Source organism: Macaca nemestrina, chromosome 11 (genome assembly GCF_043159975.1).
Source record: "Macaca nemestrina isolate mMacNem1 chromosome 11, mMacNem.hap1, whole genome shotgun sequence".
In the NCBI taxonomy this organism is placed as follows: Eukaryota; Metazoa; Chordata; class Mammalia; order Primates; family Cercopithecidae; genus Macaca; species Macaca nemestrina.
Window position 1 is genome coordinate 20,466,089 of NC_092135.1, and position 20,434 is coordinate 20,486,522.

The 20,434-nt window shown below is 37.9% G+C and overlaps 1 protein-coding gene across 17 annotated transcripts in view; it reads right to left on the reverse strand.

The window, feature by feature from the left end:
* The window catches only part of LOC105492641 (zinc finger RANBP2-type containing 3), a 294,136-nt gene that overhangs the window by 65,919 nt on the left and 207,783 nt on the right, over positions 1–20,434 (reverse strand). For all 17 annotated transcript variants that reach the window (XM_071072653.1, XM_071072657.1, XM_071072652.1 and 14 more), the window contains 2 exons: positions 4,535–4,654; positions 1,476–1,595 (listed from right to left, as the gene is read on the reverse strand). In XM_071072653.1, coding sequence (XP_070928754.1) covers positions 1,476–1,595; positions 4,535–4,654 — 240 coding nt within the window. The remainder of the gene's footprint in view (positions 1–1,475; positions 1,596–4,534; positions 4,655–20,434) is intronic.

The window sequence follows — 20,434 nt, forward strand, 5'->3', positions numbered from 1 at the left end:
CCACAGAATATTAGAAATAATGCAGAAACAATAAAAAGTAGTTTTTAAAGAGAGCCATCTTTAATTTTATAAAAAGCATCGTTTGACTATACAAGCATAAAGGGAAAATATGCTGGCAAGATCAATACCACTCTAAGCAGCTGCTAAACGATAATGTAAGATTCACAGTACCAAGAACAAAGACCTTTCTACTTTCCTTTATTCCTATGGAGATATCAGTCCTAAAGTATATGAGTCTTGATTTATATAAGGTCTTCAGAAACAGCTTTGAATAAAATGTAAGTGCCCCATACATTATTAATTTCAAAAGGTCCTAGACTCTCCCGTCTGGCTTTCTCCTACTTAGCACCTCCCTAGCTCTAAGTACTTCATTTCTAATTCTAAGCCCTTTTTGATGATATTCTCTATGGTTGGAATAGTCTAACAGATAAATAACTCCGATTATTGGAAGGTTAACTGAACGTGAGGGAAGCATTGAGACAACCGTCCTTTTGGTTAGAACTCCCAGTGAATTGTGGAACTGCTTCATCCTCATAAAAGTTTCTCTCTGTATACAATTTTATATATTTTAATTAGCTGGGTAAAAGCAGATCTTTGGCATGTATCAGCTTGGTTGAACAGCAGTATGCTCAATTACTTTTCCCTATGTTAAATATCCTAGCTTAGACATTTACAACAAAATATTTTAGAATGTTAGCAGAAAAACAGTCCAGAAGATCCCCTCTTATCTACTGTGGCAGAGACTGCCATTACTTTCCCTAATATCTATCCTTCTCTTATTCCTTTGTAACATAACACCCAATTTTTAGCGGAGCTACATGGAAAAAAGGATACTCTTCCCAGCTTCCCTTGAAATTAGGTGTGGTTGTGGGACTAACTACAAGACAGTGAGATGCAGTGTGCTTTTCTTCAGGCAGCTGCTTGAACTGCAGATATGATGAAGCTCTAGCAGCCCTTTTAGATAAGAGATACTTGCTAAGAGTGGTAAAGCAGATAGCGAGAAGGGGTGTAGGTCCTAAGGACTTTGTGCAAACATCATGCTAGGCCTGGACTGTCTACATAAGAGAATTAAACTTTGTGTATTTAAGTCAGTCTTAATCTGAATTTCTGTTTACTTGCCTTCAAACCTAATCAAGTAAGTGAGGGGTTGGATATGAGACAGGTATGGGAAAAGCCTATACAAATTCAAAGGAAGGAAAAAAGGTCACGTAAAAAGATTACAATCAAATTAACTATACACTTCTTACTCTTCTTTGAAAGTATATTCTTTCAAAGACATACTTTCCCTGAAAATTTAGGAGATCTGTGTCAAAGACTTCAAGGCCTCTTTCTATTATACTTTCTGGAACTCTCTGAAGAAGAATTAATATTTATTATACAAGGCATCAAGATAGAAAATTATAAGTTTATAAACCAAAGTTATAGTGAATGGCCTTTTTTCTTATTTCAATGACATTTCATTGAAAATTTCTTACCTGGCCAGCAGCTTGAATGCTTAGGATAGCCACACGAGTGTCAGGATCCTTTTGAAACTGATTAACCAGATGTATTCTTTCTGAAGATGAAACACCTCCATCTATCCTAATGTAACGAGTCTAGCATCAACAAGGGAAACGGCAAAATTAGGACAAACCCCTATGTACCCATCTCATTTTACATATTTTACAGCTTATTTTTACGGTCACATAACAAAATGGAACTTGGTTAAGATGACAGATTGCTAAATGTTATACAAGAAGAATCTTACCAAGTTTTTAAATAGCTTCTTATAACAATTTCTTATTTTTTTAATCTTTTAAGCTACTTGAGGGTAGAGTCTATGTCTAATTCATCTTTATCCCATCAATGCCAAGGGCAATGCCTTGTATATAGCTGAAGCTCCACATATCTTTTATGAATTAAGCTAATGCTGTCTTCAGTAATATTCTACGTAAATTGACATGCAACTTTAAACCATGGATCAGACTAACTCTAAAGTTTTAAGATCACTAATTCTAAAGTGAAAATAAAGCCAGACGTGAGAAAAGAGAAAGATGATTCTGCCCACAAATTATGGATTCATGAAGAGTAGTACATTTATTTCTGAAATATCTCAAATATTAACTGGGAAAATAGAGCTTTATTTATTTATTTATTTTTCTGAGACGGAGTCTTGCTCTGTCGCCCAGGCTGGAGTATAGTGGCACGATCTCTGCTCAATGCAAGCTCCACCTCCCGGGTTCACACCATTCTCCTGCCTCAGCCTCCCGAGCCGCTGGGATTACAGGCGCCTGCCACCATGCGTGTCTAATTTTTTGTATTTTTAGTAGAGACGGGGTTTCACAGTGTTAGCCAGGATGGTCTCCATCTCCTGACCTCGTGATCCGCCCGCCTCGTTGTGCCCAGCCAGAAAACAGAGCTTTTAATCTATCGTTTGAATTCTGGTTTTACACATTATTAAACTTAAAAGAAATATGTGATACGGTCATCTCCAGTGAGGTGGGGCACTGATGCAACCACACACATTTTTAAAAAGCAGGGAAACAGGCCGGGCGCGGTGGCTTACGCCTGTAATCTCAGCATTTTGGGAGGCCGAGGCGGGCGGATCACAAGGTCAGGAGATCGAGACCACGGTGAAACCCCGTCTCTACTAAAAATACAAGAAAAAAAAAAAAAAATTAGCCCGGCGCGGTGGCGGGCGCCTGTAGTCCCAGCTACTCAGGAGGCTGAGGCAGGAGAATGGCGTAAACCCGGGAGGCGCAGCTTGCAGTGAGCCGAGATCGCGCCACTGCACTCTAGCCTGGGCGACAGAGCGAGACTCCGTCTCAAAAAAAAAAAAAAAAAAAAAAAAAAAAAAAAAAAAAATGTAGGGAAACATTAAGTGTTAAACTGAACATTGCTGTCTTTAAGAATGATTTGAGTTGAGAAAAGGGGGTTATCACTATGTGTTAGAATAGCTAAAAAGAAGTCACTATCCAACTTCTAAAAATAGTCCTAAATTTCAAAAAACCTTATTCATATATGTACTGCTATAGAAAATATAGCCTTGAATAGTTGGAACATATGAATATTCACTTTTATAAGGGAATATCCAAGTTAATTATTAAAAAGAATGTCCCGTATTAATGTTCTGTCCTCAAAGAGCAAGTATACGTTGACCAATGAACCATTTAATAGCCATTAAGGAAGATTATAAAATCCTCTGAGGGTCTTTCTAAAGAAAATACATTGTCAGGGTAGGGAGAGTTGGGGAAAAATTCACCTCCAACCCCATAAATATCTTTTTTTTCTTTTTGAGAAGAAGTTTTGCTCTTATTGCCAAGGCTGGAGTGCAGTGGCGGGATTTCAGCTCACTGCAACCTCTGCCTCCTCCTAGGTTCAAGCGATTCTCCTGCCTCAGTCTCCCGAGTAGCTGCGATTACAGGCATGTGCCACCACGCCCGGCTAATTCTGTATTTTTAGTAGAGACGGGGTTTCTCCATGTTGGTCAGGCTGGTCTGGAACTCCCGACCTCAGGTGATCCGTTCCCCTCAGCCTCCCAAAGTGCTGGGATTACAGGTGTGAGCCACCGCACCTGGCCTATATCTACATTTTTAACTCTTAGTAAAGCTAAATGGGATTCTAAACATATCAGTAAAATGGATGTAAGAAAAAAAGACTACCATACTTCGAATCGATCCCAGTAGTTTTAAGGTATAATGGAATCAGAATAAGAAAAATATTAGGAATTTAATTTCTTGCCCAATCATTTAAAAAATATTAAGGTTAATTAACTCTTAGAGGGTGTTTATCAGAAACTATATAATCAGTGAGAAAGTACCTTTTAATGTACAGCACTTTATTATAACTCTTCCTATGGAGGAAATACTAGAAGTATTTCTTTGGTAATATTAATGAACATATTAACTAATGTTTAAACAATGTATGCTAAGTTTTTATCTTTGATAGAAACAAAGGAAGATGTTGCCACTCACTGGTGGACTACTGGAAATCAAGGTAGACCTAAGAAGATGCAGTAAAGCCACATGGCTTGATGGAGCTAACCTGATAAATTACTTAGGCCATATGTTTCAAATACATCTACACTAAATTTTAGTAATCATTTTCCATACACTGCCTGGAAGTTTAAATGGTATGACTGCAGTTGGGTACTAACATTGGCCAAATTCATTCTTTCTTTCCTCTCTATGTCACCCACATTCAAAGGCCACCATGCAGGTAAATAGAAAGTCTAACGTTTAACCACCTATGCCACTCTAAAATGGTATATCCAGGAACAAAAATGAAATTCACATTATAGCCTATCATGGCAGCATATTTTTAATCAATCTAGATAATTTGGTCAGTGGAAAATTATGAGATCAGTTAAGAAAAGAGAAAATTTAATAGTATATCACATATAATACTAATATAATTTTCAAGAAAAATGTGTAATAATTTATATACCATCATCTAAAGAAGTAAAAAAACTCCTCAATTATGAGACTACAACTGAAGTTTAGTATAGTAAAAATATGCATTCTAAAAAGTATTTAATTAAAAAATAGCAACATACCTTATTTTCGATGACTGCTTCTGTGCAAGCTTGGAGCATGCTTAAATGGTGAGCAAAAACCAGAAATTTAAGTGAATCATTCTGAAGCATCATCTTAATATAATCCTTTACAGCACCTGCCTAAATATTAAAAGGTAAACCTTATTAGTGTCATAAAAGTGATTATTTAAAATTTGTCACTTTTAATAAAGCGGCTTGAAAATCAGCAAATATGAACTTTTAGCTGCACTGTTCTCTAGGTAGCCTAAGGAAGTAGAAGCCCACATATAAGGAAAATGTTGAAGAAGAGGGACAAGAAGGGAAAAACCTGAGCAGTTAAACGAGAAGAAGACAAGAATTAGAAGAATTAAAAAACAACACAACAATGGGTTTCAACGGAAAGGAGGTAGTCAAGTAGGCTATGATCAAGAAGGAGTTGGCAGTTTTGTTTAGAAGGTGATTTTCAAAAAAGTTTACATATAAGACTAAGTAGGACAGAGTTAAGGAGAAAATAGAGAGCAAAAAAAATCAGATGAAGAGCACTTTTTTTTTTTTTTTAAAGGGAAGACTGAAAAGAGTAAGGTTTAAGGAAAGTTGTTTTGTTTTTGTTTTTGTTTTTTACTTAAGAAACTTAGGTGGACTTACAAATAGGCAGTTCAAGGAGCACACAGATTAAGATAAATGGAAATGAGGTCATTTAGCGTATCTCTGGGATGGAGAAGGTTCCAGAAGAGGCTGGAGTGATGGGATGAAGACAACAGTAGTGAGGTCTGAGAGAACAGGGGGACATATAGAACAATTGTGAGGTAGAAGGAAGAAAATTTAAAAAGTTCAGATTAATAGGTAACTTGAGGCCAAGTTACTTAGTAAGAGTGAAAAATCAATTTGGTATGAAATAAATAGGAATTAAAGAGGATCGCATGAATTAAGTTTAAAATATGAATATATGTATCTTTTAACTTTAAAAAATCTGGTTATTTACAACTTTTGGAAAAAGATACCAGGCTGACCACATTTAACTTCTGCTCCATCTCAATGCTATGTTTAAAAGATATCTAAGTGTAGAGGGACAAAGAGAACTGGAGAAAAGTCAATAGCAACAAAACTTTGGAAGCTAAGAAGTACATAATGACTGACAACTGATTAACCAATCTCACAGATCCTAAACTGGCTATGGAAACTGGAGAAGCACTTGAATTATGCTGCAGTCATCTAAAAAGGTTCAGAAAATGACACCTCTGGAATGGGGACAGGTGTGGCTAGAAGGATCTGCTGAAATAATGTTTAAGTAGTTGATTATGTACAATACTGCTATTTACCTTCTCTCTACCTATGCCATACAATAAGTAACTACTATAACCATTCTGGTAGAAAACTACAGACTTATTCTCTGGAGTGGATAAAATAGAGGGTATTTGGATGGAGGAATCCTATATTGATGATAAGTATATCCTACAAAATTCATGGGGATTACATGAAAGTTACAAAATAAATGCTGAGATCTGCCCCTCTCTCCCAGCCTTCTTACCCCTATACTTCCCCAAACAGAAACAGGCTTATGTCCTTCAGGCAAGAGAGTAGAATCATATAAAGTGATTCTTTTCTAAGGAATCTGACCAGCCAAGAGAAAAAACTAAAGATACTGCTATCAGGGGTTTCCCAAGGAGACATCCCATTCAGAACACCCTTTATTGAAGGCCATAGTCTATAAATCATATACATGTGCAGAGCTTCTAGTCAGTGGTTAGTGTCTTTCTTGTAAATATAAGCAACCAACCAAAGATCAATAGATATTTGTAGAAAGCAACATGTATGAACAGATCAAATATACAGAGCTAAGAAAACTGGAAGAGATTGCATTTATAAAACAAGACCATTTTCCAGAAAAAAAAAAAAAAGAGAGAGAGATATATAAAGAGGAGAAAAAAGTACTCTCAGAAATGAAAAATATAATAGCAGAAATGGATAATTCATTGGTTACTAAGCTAAGGAAATCTCCCAGAAAGTGGACAGAAAATATGTAGGCCAGGCATGGTGGCTCACGCCTGTAATCCCAGCACTTTGGGAGGCCGAGGCGGGCGGATCACTCGAGGTCAGGAGTTCAAGACCAGCCTGGCCAACATGGTGAAACCCCATCTCTACCAAAAATACAAAAATTAGCCAGGCGTGTTGGCACGCGCCTGTAATCCCAGCTACTCGGGAGGCCAAGGCAGGAGAATCGCTTGAACCTGGGAGGTGGAGGTTGCAGTGAGCCGAGATTACGTCACTGCTCTCCAGCCTGGGCAACAGAATGAGACTCTGTCTCAAAAAAAAAAAAAAAAAAAAAAGAAATATAAAATATAAAATAATTAGGGGATCAGGTCATGAGGGCAATGTATGAAAATATAGGCATAATAAAATTCTCAGAGAACAAACAGAGAAGAAAAACCAACAAAAATAATCAAAGAAATAAAGTTCTACATAACTGAAGGGCATGAGTTTCCAAAATGAAAAATGGAAAAGACCCACTTCGTGTCTTTCACAATGAATGAAAACAGACCCAGAACGAGGCTCATTATCAAGAAATTTTAGAACACTGGGACACAGAAATGATTCTATAAGCTTCCAGAAAGGGAAGAAAAGATTTCATAGAATCAAAATAGAGTAACAATTCTGAATTGTATTGGATTTCTCAATACCAATACCAGAAATGAGAGAAAATGATTTCCCTAAATTTTATATCCAGCTAATTAAAAATCAGATAGAATAATAATATTTTCAAATACGCAAGGAATGCAAATAATTTGCTTCCAATATACCATTTCTTGGGAGGCTAATGGAGAAAATCCTCCAACAAAACAAGGAAGTAAACAAAGAAAGAAAATAATATAAAGGAAAGAGGTGAAAATCTCTAGGATGAGAGCTCTGCAGCAGGCCTAAAGAGTAACAGTTCAGACTGGAGCTAATCAGAAGGAACCAGGGGAAATTTCTTTAAGAAGATGAGATTAATACAATGCTTAATGTTTAAAGATAATGGGAGGAGGTTAAATAACTAGGGGAAACTTTGAGGATGAATTAGTGACAACTACACAGAAAACTAATAAAAGAAGAAAATAAAAACGTTTATAATTATTAATGCCAAAGAAAATAAAATGAATTGTGGAAGAAAACATATCCATAGCATATATTTCACCTGTAAATGTTGTAAATATGGTTCTAATAATAAACATGGTGCATACTGATCAAGCCAAAATTGGTAATAAGTTGCTATAAAATCAGTAAAACTATGACTATCACTTTCATGGAAGGATGGAAATAACAGAAAGGGCTAAAATTTTATCTTCCGTATTAAGAAGGCAACTGATGAGAGCTAAAATTACAAAGCAAATAGTAATACAAACCAAGCAGCAATATAAGTATGGTGTTGAGGGATTTGAAGTAAATACTTAAAAAAAAAAAAAATCAGCTGAAAGAAAAGAAGGTTGTTGCCTTTGGGAAATAAGGTTAGAGGACTGTTATTTTTTGGATCTCTGGTCATTAAACTATGATACTATGTAGGTTTGGTAATAAAAAATTATAAAGAAGGCATTTCGAAACTGAAAAATACCTACTTAAAATTCATATATATGACTATAAAGTCACGTGACAGATTCTGCAAATGACATTTTGCATGTCTAAGTTTTCTAAACCACAGAAATTCATCATACAATGAGAGAAGGGGCTGTTAAGAACTTTAGCCTTGGATTTCAGTGCCTTGGAAAGTGGAAATGAAGTACTGTCAAAACAAGGAGCTATAAATTCCGGATATGTTGTCATGGCAACTGAACCATTTTAATAAAGTGCATGTTTGCCTAAAGAGCTATATTTACTGTGATAAGCCTTTCAAAATGTACATGTCAAGATGGAGTACTTTTAAGGTACATTCATTACTATCCAGTCCAGATTTACAAACTATATAATTGCTAAACCTCTAGTCTCAGATGGATTCCCCCTCCTCTTCCCAAGTGAGCAATTTTTGTTAGAGTCTCCTCCACTGATATCACCTGCTTCCATCACGACCAGAGATGCTGATGCCAAAGTTCAAGCCCCCTTTTCCCACTCCTTTCCACTAGTGCTTCAAAAAGGTTTATGGTTCCTAACATTATTATAAAGCTCAATTACATAACTGGCTAAATAGGCTCTTAGGACTAACAAAGCAACTTAACCATCATTTGTGATACTGCTTTTTAGGAGAAAATGTGTTTAGTATAGCAAAACATCAAAAGTTACAAATGAACTTTTGGGATTCTCTTAGGTTCTTAAGCTGGGGATTACACAGATTTTCATTTTAAAATGTACTATGCATGCATTTTAACTATTTTGATTTTATCCTAATAAAAACTATCACTGCATTGTCAGATTTGAAATTATCTGAACAGGAATTTGCTTCCAAACGATCTTAAGCACATAGTATGTGGAATGGCAGGTTCTCATAATAATTAACGTCTTGGTTATGCCGGTTCAGGTTTCACAGAAGTTGCAGAAAATGCATGTGTTCAAAACTCTATTTTATTTTACTAGAATTGATCTGTTAGTAATGAGCCTGTTAGTCAAAGGTCTAATTTAAGTAATTAATTATACATTATATCTTATTTAAAAAAATGCAGGCCAGGTGCGGTTGCTCACGCCTGTAATCCCAGCACTTTGGGAGGCCGAGGTGGAAGGATCACCCGAGGTCTGGAGTTAGGGACCAGCCTGACCAACATGGAGAAACCCTGTCTCTACTGAAAATATAAAATTAGCCAGGCGTGATGGTGCATGCCTGTGGTCCAGCTACTCGGGAGGCTGAGGTGGGAGAACCGTTTGAGCCCGGGAGGTAGAGGTTGCGGTGACCTGAGATTGCACCATTGCACTCCAGCCTGAGCAACAAGAGCAAATCTCCATCTCAAAATAAATAAATAAATAAAATAAAATACAACAATAAAGAGAATATTCATTTTTTTTTCAGTGAAGAGGTATACATTTTACTTTCTGAGGTAAAAGTAGTTAAAGAAAAATCTATATTGCACTGAAGAACTGATAAAAGTTATTTGATTTCAAATTGTTGGCTTTTAATCAAATAAAAAGAAAGAAAAAAAAGAAAGACAAAAACATCAAAACTGAACTATGACAAAGACTCTCCTTTGATCTAACTTTAGTTAGGCTCTCCTGAGCCCTCTGTGCAACTAAGCCTTCACCTTGGTCTTCTGTGTCCATCCTATCCTTGCCAGGCCTGCATAGCCCAGTCTTATAAGAACCCTACTAAGTCATTTCAGTGAAAATCCCCCCACTCTTGATATTGGATGTAGTTCCTCATTCCACACCTTTGGATGTATAAAGCCTTGGCCTGTCTTTAGCAAGAATCTCCTTCAGGTCTCCTCTTAGTAATTTTCCATTCATCAACTCTCTCAACCTACTTGCTGGCTATAAACCTCTACTTGTCCTTGCATTTGGAATTGAGCTCAACCTCTCTCGCCTATTGCAAAACAGTTGACCTCTATACTGCAATAGTCTTGAGTAGTCTTCCCTACTGTTTTTAACAAGTCAGAATAATCTTTTCTTTAACAGCTATAACTTACAGCTAAGAGAGTGTGAGCACAAAGAAAGCTTCCCTTTAAGTCCTGAAGTCCTCAGAACCCAGTCAAATGACAGTTTTGTTCAGATATCGCATGACCTTTTACACTCTTTTTTTTTTAAAGCTCTTTTAATGTCTTCTTAGTCACAGGTGAATTGTGATTGGTCTAAGCAAACCTAGCATTTTCATTTCCCCTGCAAATGATTCTGACTAATATGACACCTAAGGAGTCTGCTGAGGGTTTCAAAAAAACATCCTCCCTGACAAAGGCACTCTTAGGAACACTTTTCCTTGCTTTAGACATTATGGGCTGCACTTCATATCTGATATCCTGGAACGCAGCAGTCATCTTGGGGCTATAATAGGAGCTGTTGAGGGCAAGCAGCGAACTGGGTCAGACAACAAAAGACAGAAGAACCTAGGTTCTCTCTCTTTTTTAAAAAATAGCTTCATTGTGATATAATTCCCATGCCATAAAATTCACTCTTTTAAGTGTACAATTCAATGGCTTTTAGTACATTTGCAGAATTGTGTATCATCACAACAATCACAACCTAACAATGTTAGGACCTTTTCATTACCCTAAAAAGAATTCCTTTACCTCTCAGCTGTCATACCCCAGCTCCCCATCATTTCAACTCTAGGTGAACACTAATTAACTTTCTGTCTCTATGGATTTGACTCTGTTGGACATGCCATATAAATGGAATCATATGTGTGTTTTCTGAGGCAGCTTCTTTAACTTAGTGTAATGGTTTCCAATCCATGTTGTAGCATACATCAGCACTTCATTTATTTTTTAATGTCAAATAATATTCCACTGTACGAATATATATGCATTTTATTTATCCATTCATCAGTTGATACGCTCTCTTATTTTTATTCATTTATCTACCTCATCTTATACTGTTCCTTAATAACTTATTTCTTTTGTGATAGTTGATTTACTTTCTATCCTTTAAAATTATCTTAAATAAGCAGAGGCAAGTACCAAAGTAAAAGAGAATATGCATTGTTTGTTTACTCCTTGCCTAGCTTCTGCAGCTCACCACAAAACGAAGGCTAGACATTGTCTTCCAGTATCCCTTCCCCCTTTGCCGACAGTTTTTAATTTAGAAACTTTTTCATCAGCCTGAAAAAACATTTTCAAATCTGTTAGTAAACATTTTGAAATCTGGTAGGAGACAGCCTTCAGGAGAAGACTAGCAGTTTCCATACCATAATGTCAGGGCTTTGAACATTTTTACAGAGCCTCATGCCCAAATTTTCCCAAAGAAACAATAATTTCACTTCAAAAGATGGTTCCAGTGAACTATCAAAAGTATTATTTTCTTATCTCAAAGAATGTTTTACTTCCTTATAAATATATCTGCAAATACAAATCTAATGCCTCTAATACATTGAATCTTTTGACACTGACGGAGTTCCACAAGCAGCACACTGAAGGGTAGATGGGATACAATCCCCTGTGAAAAAGGTAATTCCAATTTAATATCTTAACCAACACAATTTTACAAAAAAACCCTGGGATCCTAAATCTTTCCGTAAGGTTTTCAGAACAAGTTATAATAAAGCAATCATTATCCATCAATCAATCAATCAATCAATCAACTTGGCAAGGATACATGAGACAGCATTCCATTTGGAATGGAATGACATAATTCCATTTACCCAAAATTCACACAAATTTTGACAAAGTAAAGTCAATACTATTATGAACTTTAAGAAAGTTATTTTCGTGGAAGTTTGATCATAAAAGTCATTGATCAAAACAGCTAATCTAGGCCTGACACAGTGACACATGGCTATAATCCCAGCACTTTGGGAGGCTGGGGCAGGAGGACTGCTCAAGCCCAGGAGTTTGAGACCAGCCTGGGCAACATAGTGGGAGCCTGTATCTACAAAAAATTTAAAAATTAGCCGGGTGTGGTGGCATGTGCCTGTCTGTACTCCCAGCTACTTGGGAGGCTGGGGCAGAAGGACTGCTTGAGCCTAGGAGGTTGAGGCTGCAGTGAGCTGTGATTGTGCCACTGCACTTCAGCCTGGGTGACAGAGTGAGGCCCTGTCTCAAACAAACAAAACAGCTAATCTAATTCTTTTAAAACTGAATTCAATTATTAAAAACATTCTTGATTTATTTCTAAACTCCATCCACTAGTCATGGCAATAAGTACAGAATAAACCTTATTTGGTGAGGTTTATTTATTTATTTGTTCATGAATAAACCTTATTTGGGTGTTAAAAATCAAAACACACAGAATGTACAGACTTTAAAGTCTGCATCTTTTCCATGCCTATTCAGGGATGTTGAAAAATCACTAATAGGGAGCCAGGCATGATGGCTCATGCCTGTAGTCCCAGCTAGTCATTAGGCTGTGGTGGGAGGACAGCTTGAGCCTGGAAGTTAGAGGATGCAGTGAGCCACGATCACACCACTGCACTGCAGCCTGGACAACAGAGCAAGACTCTGACCCTTAAAAAAATCACTAATAGAAAAATAGGTAACACATTAATCCAGGGTCATTAACAAATATTATGTCTATTTAGCTATCCTTGTAGAATGATGGCCAAGCACATGGACTCTGGAGCCAGACAGTCTGGGTTTGAATACTAGCTCCATCATTTACAATGTGAGAGACATTGAGAGTCACTTAATCTCTGTGGTTTAATTTTCTCATCTATAAAAGAAGATAAAAGTACCTATACTGCATAGGGTTGTGGTGAAAATTAAATAAGTTAGTCCATGAAATATGTTTGGATTAGTGCTTGGCACATAGTGGACATTACAAAGTATTAGCTCCTATTATTAGCATATTTCTCCAGTAAACTGCAAAAACTATTTCAACATCATAACCTATGACTCCCAGCTCTCAAACCACCCCTTGCCCAAAGAAAATAGAATCACATCTGAGAATTCTGTTACCTTTCCTTACTTTACTCATCCTCACTTCCTTTCCTTTTGTAACAAGAGAGGTTATTTCTTCTTCTTTTTTTTTTTTTTTTTTCTTGAGACAGAGTTTTGCTCTTGTTGCCTAGGCTGGAGTGCAATGGTGCAATCTCAGCTCACTGCAGCCTCTGCCTCCCGGGTTTAAGCAATTATCCTGCCTCAGCCTCCTGAGCAGCTGGGATTATAGGCATGCACCACCACGCCTGGCTAATTTTGTATTTTTAGTAGAGACGGGGTTTCTCCATGTTGGTCAGGCTGGTCTGCTTGAACTCCTGGCCTCAGGTGATCTGCCCGCCTTGGCCTCCCAAAGTGCTGGGATTACAGGCGTGAGCCACCGTGCCTGGCAGAGAGGTTATTTCTTCTTTTTCTATGGTAAACTCCTCTATTTGTGATTCCAACCTATCCATTCTTGCCACCTCAAAAACCTTAGAACACTCCTTCTCAAGTGGATTTATTTCCTTATCTTTAATAAAGCCTTCCTCCATGCCACATCTCCATATGGTTAATATACTCTTTTATCCTCTAAAATGGTAACATTATTTTGTTTGCACTGTATTGATTATTGCTGACTATTTCCTGCTAATGAAGAGGAGGCAGAGTGTCCCCAATTCAGAGCCAGAGATCCTTTCCGAAACTACAGAAACGGCACAAGAAGAAGCGCTCTTCAGTCTCATATCTTCCCAGACCCGGTGCGGCAGGGAATATTGCAGTGGCCTCATTATACCTCACTGCATATTATAAATAGGATTCCACCTGTGCTAAGCTGCTGAGGCAATTAAAGAGGAAACACACTTTGTGCATAATGGAAACGTGTTTAAAGTAATTTGCCTTCTGGAAAGTTGTTAAGGCACGAAGGAATGCTGCCATCCCTCTAGTGACAAGAAATTTTAAATTATGGGTTGGCTTTAATCCTTTTCATAGAAAAATAACTGGCATTTCTCCCAAAATGGTTTCTTCTAAAAATGAGGCATTGTTGTGGTACCTGTTGTAATGTACTTGAATTGAGAGATGGCCAGACCATACGTAACACAGGTATCTGGTTTTTTTTCTAGGAAAGTATTATGCTGATCACAAATCTGAAGAATGTGTTCATTTTCATCCATTGTATTCTCAACATATATTACAAAGCAACAAAAACAATGACATAGAAGAAAAGTAATTCTCCTAATTATTGGAGATTCTCCACTAATTGACTTTGTACTGGTAACATTGATTATTTTTGGTTCATTCCTTTGTTTACTATTTATCATCATTATTTTTAAAAAAAGTTCCATTATTTTATTTTATTTTTATTTATTTATTTTTATTTTAATAGGTTTTTGGGGAAACAGGTGGTGTTTGGTACATGGATAAGTTCTTTAGGTGTGATTTCTGAGATTATGGTGCACCTATCACCTGGGCAGTGTACACTGCACCCAGTTACACGTCTTTTATCTCTTACACACCTCTCACCCTTCCTCCAAGTCCCCAAAGTCCCATTGTATCATTCTTATGCCTTTGCGTTTTCTTTTTCTTTTTGAGAGGGAGTCTTGCTTTGTCACCCAGGCTGGAGTGCAGTGGTGCAATCTCGGCTCACTGCAACCTCCAAATCCTGGGTTCACGCAATTCTCCTTCCTCAATCTCCTGAGTATCTGGGACTACAGGCACACGCCACTACACCCGGCTAATTTTTGTATTTTTAGTAGAGACGGGGTTTCACCATATTGTCCAGACTGGTCTCAAACTCCTAGCCTCAAGTGATCTGCCTGCCTTGGCCTCCTGAAGTGTTGGGATTACAGGTGTGAGCCACTGCACTCGGCCTTATTTTTTGATTTTTAAATGATAGCCATTCTTGCAGGAACAAGGTGGTATTATACTGTGGTTTTAATTTGCATTTCCCTGATAATAGGTGATGATGAGCATTTTTTCATGTTTTTTTTGCCATTTGCATATCTTCTTTGAGAATTTGTCTATTTATGTACTTAGCCCACTTTTTGATGGGATTATTGTTATTTTTTTTCTTGCTGACTTGTTTGCATTTCTTGTAGATTCTGGCTATTAGTCCTTTATTGGAGGCATGGTTTGTGAAGATTTTCTCCCACTCTGTGGGTTGTCTGTTTACTCTGCTGACTGTTCCTTTTGCTGTGCAGAAGCTTTTAAATTTATTTAAGTCTCATCTATTTATCTTTGTTTTTGTTGTATTTGCTTTTGGGTTCTTGGTCATGAGCTCTTTGCCTAGGCCAATGTCTAGAAGGGGTTTTCCACTGTTATCTTCTAGAATTTTTATTGTTTCAGGTCAGATTTAAGTATTTGATCCATCTTGAGTTGATCTATGTATCAGGTGAGAGATGAGGATACAGTTTCATTCTCCTACGTGTGGCTTGCCAATTATCCCAGCACCATTTATTTGAATAGAATGTTCTTTCCCCACTTTATCTTTCCGTTTGCTTTGTCGAAGATCAGCTGGCTATAATTATTTGGCGTTATTTCTGGGTTCTCTACTCTATACCATTGGTCTATGTGCCCATTTTTACACAAGTACCATGCTGTTTTGGTGACTACAACCTTATTGTACAGTTCAAAGTCATGTAATGTGATGCCTCTGGATTTGTTCTTTTTGCTTAGTCCTGCTTTGGCTACGAGTTTTTGGTTTCATATGAATTTTAGGATTGTTTTTTCTAGTTCTGTGAGGAATGATGATGGTTATTTCAATGGGAATTGCATTGAATTTGTTGATTGTTTTTGGCCATATGATTATTTTCACAATATTGATTCTATCCATCCACAAGCATGGGATGTGTTGACGTGTTTCCATTTGTTTGTGTTGTCTGTGATTTCCTTCAGCAGTGTTTTGTAGTTTTCCTCGTAGAGGTCTTTCGGGTCCTTGGTTAGGTATATTTCTTTCCTCTTTTTTTTTTTTTTTTTTTTTGCAGCTACTGCAAAAGGGCTTCAGTTCTTGACTTGATTCTTGGCTTGGTCACTGTTAGTGTATAGCAGTGCTACTGATTTGTGTACATTGATTTTGTATCCTGAAACTTTACTGAATTCATTTATCAGATCTAGGAGCTCTCTGGATGAGTCTTTAGGGTTTTCTGGGTATACGATCATATCACTGGTGAACCATGACAGTTTGACTTTCTCTTTACTGACATAGATGCCCTTTATTTCTTTCTCTTGTCCGACTGCTCTGGCTAGGACTTTCAGTACTATGTTGAATATAAGTGGTCAAAGTGGGCATCCTTGCCTTGTTTCAGTTCACAGGGGGAATGCTTTCAACTTTTCCCCATTCAGTATAATGTTGGCTGTGGGTTTGTCATAGATGGCTTTTATTATCTTAAAATATGTTCCCTCTATGACGATTTTCTGAGGGTTTTAATCACGAAAGGATGCTGGATTTTGTCAAATGTCTTTTCTGCATCTATCGAGATGATCAGGTAATTTTTGTTTTTAATTCTATTTATGTGATGTATAACATTTATTGGCCTGTGCGTGTTAAGCCATCCCAGCATCCCCAATATGAAACCCACTTGATCATGGTGGATTATCTTTTTGATATACTGTTGGATTTGGGTTAGCTAGTATTTTGTTGAGGATTTTTGCATCTGTGTTCATTAGAAATACTGGTCTGTAGTTTTCATTTTTTGTTATATCCTTTCCTGGTTTTGGTGTTAGGGTGATACTGCTTTCGTAGAATGATTTAGGGAGGATTCCTGCTTTGTCTTTTGGAATAGTTTCAATAGGATTGGTACCAATTCTTTGGAAGTCTGATAGAATTCAGTTGTGAATCCATCTGGTCCTGAACTTTTTTTTGTTGGCAATTTTTAAATGATTTTTAAATTTCAATGTTGCCGCTTGTTATGGGTCTGTTCAGAGTCTCTATTTCTTCCTGGTTTAATCTAGGAGGGTTGTGTAATTCCAGGAATTTATCCATGTCTTCTAGGTTTTCTAGTTTGTGCACATAAAGGTGTTAACAGCAGCCATGAATAATCATTTGTATTTCTGTGGTATCGGTTGTAGTATCTTCTGTTTCATTTCTAATTGAGCCTACTTGGATCTTCTCTCTTTTCTTGGTTAGCCTCACTAATGGTCTATCAACTTGATTTATATTTTTAAAGAACTTGTTTGTGTGTGTGTTGTTTCAATTTCATTTACTTCTGCTCTTTTATTTCTTTTCTTCTGCTGGGTTTGGGTCTGGTTTGTTCTTGTTTTTCTAGTTTCTTTAGCTATGACCTTAGATTGTCTTATTAGTGCTTTTTCAGAGTTTTTGATGCAGACATTTAATGCTATGATCTTTCCTCTTAGCACTGTTTTTGCTGTATCCTAGAGGTTTTGATAGGTTGTGTCACTATTATCATTCAGTTCAAGGAATTTGTAAATTTCAATCTTGATTTTATTGTTGACTCAGTGATCATTCAGGAACAGACTATTTAATTTTCATATATCTGCATGGTTTTGAGGGTTTCTTTGTAGTTGATTTCTTTTTTAGTTTTTAAGATGGAGTCTCACTCTATTGCCCGGGCTGAAGTGTAGTGGCGCAATCTCAGCTCACTGCAACCTCTGCCGCCCAGGTTCAAGCGATTCTCCTGCCTCAGCCTCCTGAGCAGCTGGGATTATAGGTGCCTGCCACTGCTCCTGGCTAATTTTTGTAGTTTTAGTAGAGATGGGGTTTTGCCATGTTGGCCAGGCCGGTCTTGAACTCCCGAACTTATGATCTACCCACCTCAGTATCCCACAGTGCTGGGATTACAGGCATGAGTCACTATGCCCAGCCCTGGAGTTGATTTATAATTTTATTCCACTGTGGTCTGAGAGAGTACTTGATATACTTTGATTTTTTGGCTGGGTTTGGTGGCTTATGCCTGTAATCGTAGCATTTTGGGAGGCCAAGTCAGGTGGATCACTTGGGGCCTGAAGGTCAAGATCAGTCTAGCCAATATAGTGAGACCCCGTCTCTACTAAAAATACAAAAATTAGCTGGGAGTGGCGGAGCATGCCTGTAATCTCAGCTTCACAGGAGGCTAAGGCAGGAAAATCACTTGAACCCAAGAGGCGGAGGTTGTGGTGAGTCGAGACTGTGCCACTGCACTCCAGCGTGGGCAACAGAGCAAGACCCCGTCTCAAAAACAAAAACATTCGACTTTGTGAAATTTATTAAGGCTTGTTTTGTGGCCTATCATATGGTCTATCTTAGAGAATGTTACTATGCTGATGAATATAATGTATATTCTGCAGCTGTTGGGTAGAATGTTTTCTAAATATCTGTTAAGTCCTTTTGTTCTAGGGTACAACTGCAGAATGTTATGTACCTATCTGTTATGTCCATTTATTCTAAGGTATAGTTTAAATCCACTGTTTCTTTGTTGACTTTCTGTCTTGATGACCTGTCTAGTGCTGTCAGTGGAGTACTGAAGTCCCCCTCTATTGTGTTGCAGTCTATCTAATTTCTTAGGTCTAGCAGTAATTGTTTCAAAAGTTTGGGAGCTGCAGTGTTAGGTGCATATGTATTTAGGATTGTGGTATCTTCCTGTTGGACTAGTCCTTTCATCATTATATAATGTCCCTCTTTGTCTCTTTTAACTGTTGTTGCTTTAAAGTCTGTTTTTTTTCTGATATAAAGATAGCTACTCCTGCTCACTTTTGGTGTCCATTTACATGGACTATCTTTTTACACCCCTTTACCTTAAGTTTATGTGAATCCTTATGTGTTAGGTGAGTCTCCTGAAGACAGCAGAGACTTGGTTGATGAATTCTTTTTTTTTTTTTTTTTGAGACTATCTTGCTGTGTCGCCCAGGCTGGAGTGCAGTGGTGCAATCTCGGCTCACTGTAAGCTCCACCTCCCGGGTTCACACCATTCTTCTGCTTCAGCCTCCAGAGTAGCTGGGACTACAGGTGGCCACCACCACACCGGGTTAATTTTTTTTTTAATTTTTATTTTTAGTAGAGACGGGGTTTCACCGTGTTAGCCACGATGGTCTTGATCTCCTGACCTCATGATCTGCCTGCCTTGGCCTCCCAAAGTGCTGGGATTACAGGCGTGAGCCACCGTGCCCAGCCTGATGAATTCTTACTCATTCTGCCATTCTGTATCATTTAAGTGCAGCATTTAGGCCATTTACAGTCAATGTCAGTATTGAGATGTGAGGTACTATTCTATTAAGAGTGCTAGTTGTTGCCTGAATACCTTGGGTTTGGTTTTTTGGTTTTTTTTTCTTCCCCCTCCCATTGTGTCATTGTTTTATAGGCCCTGTGAGATTTATGCTTTAAGGAGGTTCTGTTTTGGTGTATTTCAAGGATTTGATTCAAGATTTAGTTTCACGATCTTTTTGCGATGAATTTCCTGGGTGTTCTTTGAATTTCTTATATTTGGATGTCTAGATCTCTAACAAGGTCAGGGATGGTTTCCTTGATTATTCCCTGAAATAAGTTTTCCAAACTTTTAGACTTTTCTTCTTCCTAGGGAACAATTATTCTGTCACCCAGGCTGGAGTGTAGTGGTGTGTTCTTGGCTCACTGCAACCTCTGCCCCCCAGGTTCAAGCCATTCTCATGCCTCAGCCTCCCGAGTAGCTGGGATTACAGGTGCATACCACTGCACCCGGATAATTTTTTGTATTTTTAGTAGAGATGGGGTTTCACCATGCTGGCCAGGCTGCGCTTGGACTCATGACCTCAGGTGATCCACCTGCCTCGGCCTCCCAAAGTGCTGGGAATACAGGTGTGAGCCACCGCACCTGGCCCAGGAACATCAATTATTCTTAATTCTTCTTCGTCTTCTTTTTTTTTTTTTAAGATGGAGTCTCACTCTGTCACCCAGGGTGGAGTGCAGTGGCATGATCTCGGCTCAAGGCAACCTCTGCCTTCTGGATTCAAGCAATTCTCCAGCTTCAGTCTCCCAAGTAGCTAGTATTACTGGCGTGCGCCACCACACCTAGCTAATTTTTGTATGTTTAGTAGAGACAGGGTCTCACCATGTTGGCCAGGCTCGTCTTGAACTCCTGACCTCAAGTGATCCACTCCCCTCGGCTTCCCAAAGTGCTGGGATTATAGGCATGAGTCATAGCACCTGGCTATTCTTAATTATTCTTAGGTTTGGTCATTTAACGTAATCCCAAACTTCTTGGAGGCTTTGTTCATTTTTAAAAATTCTTTTTTCTTTGTCTTTGTCAGATTGCATTAATTTGAAAGCCTTGTCTTCAATCTCTGAAGTTCTTTATTCTACTTGTTCAATTATATTGTTGTAAGTTTACAGTGTATTTTATATTTCTCTAAGTGTTTCTTTCATTTCCAGAAGTTATGATTGTCTTTTCTTTATGATATCTATTTCTCTGGAGACTTTTTTGTCCATATCCTGCATTGTTTTTAAAATTTATTGGCTGGGCTTGGTGGCCCATGCCTGTAATCCTAGCCCTTTGGGGAGCTGAGG